At 41.4% G+C, this 6,232-nt stretch overlaps 1 protein-coding gene across 1 annotated transcript; it reads left to right on the top strand.

Annotated features, from left to right (window-relative positions):
• Nucleotides 1-533: 533 nt before the first annotated feature.
• LOC104968036 (echinoderm microtubule-associated protein-like 2) lies at nucleotides 534-6,075 on the top strand (the record flags this gene model as incomplete). The annotated part of the gene is made up of 12 exons (XM_010797585.1): nucleotides 534-721; nucleotides 1,260-1,329; nucleotides 1,915-2,025; nucleotides 2,138-2,233; nucleotides 2,397-2,531; nucleotides 3,263-3,362; nucleotides 4,002-4,156; nucleotides 4,363-4,488; nucleotides 4,760-4,891; nucleotides 5,015-5,082; nucleotides 5,773-5,861; nucleotides 5,945-6,075. Coding segments are annotated over 12 exons (1,386 nt in total), but the record flags the coding sequence as incomplete, so codon positions are not given.
• Between the last annotated feature and the right edge of the window lie 157 nt (nucleotides 6,076-6,232).

Here is a 6,232-nt window from a genome sequence, read left to right as displayed (position 1 = left end):
CAGCGAGGCTCCCCCGCCCTCCTGCTAGTTCACGAGCGTCAAGCTCCTCAACCCCCGCCCCCCGTTGATAATTCTCGATCGTTGGCACGCTGATAACAATTTTTTTTTAAATGGCACTTCATATCAAAAAGGTTGCCGACCCCTGACTTAGACAGTGAGAGGGAGGGGCATTATCGGGTTTTGTCCCACATGGCTCTAAACAGCTCAATATGCACACACTGTAGACACTAATTAGAAGAACACAGACTAAAACAGCAATGTACAGACGAATCGGATGATTAAACATGATCTTAAAAAATATATTTTATATATATTTTTTTTTTTGTTGTAATCATTATTTGTAATACTTTCTGCTGACACTAGGTGTGGCTGTGCCCCACCTGCCCATAATGACCAGTCGCCACTGCCTAAAGCCAATATGCTTGGTTTCGTTATGGAAATTGTAAAAGCAGCATTAGCTTCATTCTCTGTGGGTCTACCGTTCCTTGGAAATACTGAAGAACTGAATATCAGTGTTTTCTCTGCTGGTCCAGCTGCACCCCTCTTGTTCCCTAACTAAATCGTGGACCAGGTACGGCTACAGAGGTCGTGACTGCCGCTCCAACCTCTACCTGTTGCCCACCGGAGAGATTGTGTACTTCAACGCCTCCGTGGTGGTGCTGTACAACACGGAGGAGCAGCAGCAGAGGCACTACCTGGGCCACAACGACGACGTCAAGTGGTGAGGAAGAGCACAGCTTCAAAACAGGCGCGTTCACACTGGAGTACTTTTCCCCGTACTTTTCCCGTTTGGCTCCGTTAGTAGCTCTTATTTTGTGTTCACACCAAAAAGAGTACTTAGTGCCGGGAACTTTTACCCCCATTTTTAGTGCCTGCTAGAGAGGTGGTACTATCCTGGGGAGAAAAAAGTACACATTTTTATTGGCTGGGCGAATTCCAAACCACGCCCCGTAAAACTCTGAAAAGTTTTTTGAAACTGCCATTGTATTTGCTGGCATTAGCATTATTAGCCTTAGCCCCGCGCACCAACGGAGAGAGAATAATTTATGGCAACACAAAAAAAAACATTTGCCAAATTAAAACCGTGTCAGTCGTGAAAAAATATGAAGTGATGGTAAATCCTAAAAACATCTCATGTCGTGACAAAATGTCGTGATTACATTTTCCCAGTGATATGTCTGATCCGAATCAGCTGTTTGAATCTGCATAAAAGCCAGAGGCGGGAAAGAAATGTACTCATTTGCATTTTCTCTTCGTAGCCTGAGTGTGCATCCTGACATGGTTACCATAGCAACGGGGCAAGTGGCTGGAAACTCTAAAGATGGAAAGGTACTGTGAAAGCACCGCTCACATCCTCCTACTGACTCTGTTTCACTCACTTAATACATTTGGACACAGATGACTTTAAAGTAGGTATTTAGAAATATATATACATGAGCAGATGTGCAGTTTGTCTGACACTGGCTAATTAGTTTTTTCTATAATTGTATTTTTACTGAGAAAGTAAGGGTTTGATTACCATATGATTACTTATAACGGGTTAGATCATTTTCATATTTACCTAAATATTTTTTTAATTAATTAAAGAAGATAGAAACAAATAATTGTTGATGAAAAACGGTTGTCATAACAGACATTAACACACAAGCAAACCCTCCCTTTGCACACACACACACACACACACACACACACACACACTCCATGCTATTTGAACTTTTCTCTTGTTACTGTCTTCTGACATTGTTCCTTCAACCTCCAATTGGCTGAATGGAATGATGTTTACAATTTTGTATTTGTAGTTGCGTCCTTGTTTTTTTTTTTTTTTGTCAACTTCTTATGAACTAATAACAAAGAAATTGCAATGTCCTCCCAAATGTTTGTGTAGATGTTAACGCTCTGCTCTCCTGTGTCCAGCTGCTGGCTCCTCACGTGCGTGTGTGGGACTCTGTGAGCCTCAACACGCTGCATGTGATCGGGATGGGTGTGTTCGACAGAGCCGTCAGCTGCGTGGCTTTCTCCAAGTCGGTGAGCAGCTTCACATCCTGTAGAGCTGAGGCTTTGATAACAAGCACAGTTCATATACTGTACATTCATTTGAATTCAAAATGCTTTTTATAAACTCCTTGTTTTCCCTCAGAACGGCGGCTCCTTCCTTTGCGCTGCGGACGACGCCAACGACCACGTCCTGAGTGTGTGGAACTGGCAGAAGGAGAAGCAACTGGCTGATGTTAAGGTACCCTGACCTGTGACCTTTGACAATTGAACCTCTTCATACAGGTGCATTATTATAGTTGACCTGTTTATCATTAACAAACAGTATATATTATCAGCATGGGTTGCGATATTACAAATGCTTGCTGTGAGGTAGAGAAACATGTTTCCTCCTGTCTCTGCAGTGCTCCAACGACTCTGTCCTGGCCACTGTGTTTCATCCAATGGATGCCAACCTGATTGTCACCTGTGGAAAATCTCACATCAACTTCTGGACCATGGAGGGCAACACTCTGACCAAGAGACAGGGCCTGTTCGAGGTGCGGCAACTGATCATACCACTCTCCTAAACATCATCACACTTACAAAAGAAAAATTCTAAAAATATATATTATGCTAATGGTGAACAACACAAATACTTGTATATCGTTTTTTGCCGCTACATGCAATTATCAACTGCAGTTGTGAAGAAGTATTAAGGTTGCCTTTGCGCCAAAAACAAACGGGGAAAACTAAATATGAAAGAGAAAAAGAAAATGACATTTTCAGATCTAAAGCTACAGGTCCTGCCTGATGAGGTGCGGGCAAAGAGTTGAATGGTGACGGAGAGAAACCCTTTTTGAAAACAGTATCCCAGTCTGACTGTAAATAATAAGCCTGATGATTATAATAATAATATTTAGTATTTATATGGCACTTCTCATGGAAATAATAGGGACAAATGCAAGAGCTAAATTACTTCAGGTGGAGTGGATTCTGGGTCCAGTTTAGTATAAATAAAGTATATCTACAGTAATCTGATTTCCCCATGTGGCTGTTAGCACTGATCTGAATTAGATTGTTTTTGCAATTAAACTAATTTGTGCATGGAAAGAGGTACATTTGACTCCAGATTTAAGCACATCACCTTATTTACATATTCACAAACAGCACAGAAGCAAAGAGAAGTCAAGGATGTATTCCTTCCTTTTCTTTTTACATTATATGCAGCAAACCAAATGCAGTCATTTATGCAATACCCCCCCCCCTCTCTCTATGTCTCACTCTATAGAAACATGAGAAGCCAAAGTATGTGTTGTGTGTGGCGTTCGCTGAGAACGGAGACGCCATCACAGGAGACTCCAGTGGGAACATCTACGTCTGGGCCAAAGGTGGAGCCTGAATGCATCACAATGATACAGATGTTGTTTACAGATATTTAGAGATGCTCTCTCCAACACTAAAAGAAGTCATGAGGAAATGTTAACAGAGGTGGGAGAAGTGCTCAGATCTTGTAGTTGATTAAAAGTAGAAGTACCAGAGTTTACTTTACGACACGATATTATACGATAATACTTTAATGGTCCGATCAAGTCAGAAATTGTACTTACATCCCAGCAGCTCCATTTTTAACATCAACATGGACAAATATCAAGACACAATACAAGAAAAACAGTAAACATAACATCACTATCACTGAGAGAAAACATGCTCAAAGAACCTTTGGCGTGCATTTGGTCTGGGATTTAGGTCTTATATTAAACACATATAGTGGAGTAAAAGTACATTATGTACCTCTGAATGGGTGGAGTAGAAGTACGAAGTAGCATAACATGGAAATACTCAAGTATAGCACAAGTACCTCCGAATTGTACTCAAGTTCAGTACTTGAGTAAATGTACTTAGTTACTTCCCACCTCTGAATGTTAATACATCAGTGCTACTCATGTTCCCTGGGCTCTGTGTCAGGGGATGTTTTCTCACTTGTAAAATATCTGGTTTTTGACTGACCTTTTTGTTTTGATTGGCAGGTGGGTACCGGATCAGCCAGGTGGTGTCGGGGGCCCACGAGGGCGGGATCTTCTCTGTCTGTGTCCTGAAGGACGGCACCATGGTGTCCGGGGGGGGGAAGGACCGCAAAGTGGTGCTGTGGGACCACGACTACAAGAAGCAGGCTGACATGGAGGTGAGGGAAGAGAGACTGAGACATAATCATGTTTAAGAGGAAATCAGTGTGTCTTTAAAATTTGTTGGGAGGCATCTATTGTATAGGTCCCTCTTTCTTGGCATTATTTTAAAGTTTGTATCTTTCTTGCTGTATACAGGGTTTAAGATCCTATATGAGCTGCCTGTAAGGGAGTGTGTGTGCTTTGTGTTTGTGTGTGTGTTCAGGTGGGCGAGTCTCTGGGTCCTGTGCGGGCTCTGGCTGAGGGTAAACCTGGAGAACTCTTCATAGGAACCACAAAGAACGCTATCATCAGAGCCGCCTTCCCTGATACACTGACTCCTATTGTACAGGTACACACACACACAGACACATTCAAACACACACACAGTAAGCTTTAAGAAGAGCACATTTCAGTGTCAGAAATACTTTATTTACCCCTGAGAAAATTACTTTTTGTGACAGTTCCATATAAGCATACAATATAAGATGAAAAATAATATAAAATAGGATTTGAAAATACAGTAAGAATCGTGATCATTTTGTTATCAGTTAAAGGTGCTTATAGACATATCTGTGCACGCTGCAGTCTGGTGTATTAATTGAGACATGTGATGTGTTCAGGGTCACACGGACGAGCTGTGGGGTCTGGACGTCCACCCGTCCATGGAGCAGTTTGTCACCTGTTCTCAGGACAAACAGGTTCACCTCTGGGACACCAACTCCCATCAGCCCCTCTGGAGCAAGACCATCGAGGTGACTGTCTGCTGGGGGGTGGAGATTTATTCTGGTCCTGAAACATCAGGATGTGAAGGACTGAAATGGAAAGTCTTTGTTACTAAGGGTTACATGTACTCATTCATGCTGTCTCTGCTCCAGGATCCAGGGAGGTCTGCAGGGTTCCATCCCAGCGGGGCGGTTCTAGCTGTGGGAACAATGACTGGAAGGTCGGCCTCACAGTTACACTGCAGAAACACAACATTCAGAGCAGGCAGCACAACTATTATTCACCACTGCTCGGCTATAGTTCTGCAGGGGGGCTGCTTTAAGAGGGATATCTGCATTTCTTTTAAATATCTATTTAGATATACATATTTCAATTAGAAAATATTATAGACCAAGCAAAAATGGGAATTATTTTTCATTTACATGTTGTATTCAAACACACATATGTATTGCATTTTAGTATCAAAAAATAAATAAATCATATTAAAATGTGAAATAGAACTACCCTAACCTACATGTATGTACTTGTTGCATCTATAGTTTTCCTTATTTGTATTTAATCCTAATGCTTTTTATCTGAAATGGTTAAGTCACAGAGGAATGAATCAATACATTGACTCTCAAGGTCTTTACACTCTGGAAACAAGTTAGCTAATAAATACATTTGTTGGTTATTTATTAGAAAATAAATAACAATAATTCACCAATTAAGACATTTTATATACTGTTAATATATGTATTTGTTTTACATAACAAGACTTGTTGTGTGAACTTCTGATAAGCCTTTTCCTCTGGTGTGTGTGTGTGTGTGTGTGTGTGTGTGTGTGTGTGTGTGTGTGTGTGTGTGTGTGTGTGTGTGTGTGTGTGTGTGTGTGTGTGTGTGTGTGTGTGTGTGTGTGTGTGTGTGTCAGGTGGTTGGTGCTGGACACTGACACCCGGGATCTTGTTTCTATGCACACAGACGGCAATGAGATCATTTCCAACATCAAGTACTCTCCAGGTAAAGCATCACCTGTTAACAGTCTACAGTGTATCCTGTCCTGTATAAACTCTTTAGACTAACTGTTTCCTGATCTCCTGCAGACGGTAACTTCCTGGCTGTCGCATCACATGACAACTTTGTTTACATCTATGCTGTGACAGAGAATGGCCGCAAGTACAGCCGTGTTGGGAAATGCACTGTGAGTATATTTTTCTAAAATAACCATCTTCACAGGAGTTAGCATTACAAGCGCTCCCTTGACCAAAAAACAATGAGAAGTTTGTATTGGTTTTCAGAATATTGCAGAAAATAAGCTCTGTGGCAAACACATGTTTATGATACTTACATGTTTTGTACAGCAGGATAATCTCCACTTATCAACCACACTT

This window comes from Notothenia coriiceps, unplaced genomic scaffold (genome assembly GCF_000735185.1).
Source record: "Notothenia coriiceps isolate Sejong01 unplaced genomic scaffold, NC01 NC01_scaffold00002529, whole genome shotgun sequence".
In the NCBI taxonomy this organism is placed as follows: domain Eukaryota; kingdom Metazoa; phylum Chordata; class Actinopteri; order Perciformes; family Nototheniidae; genus Notothenia; species Notothenia coriiceps.
This window is presented reverse-complemented; position numbering and strand designations above follow the sequence as displayed.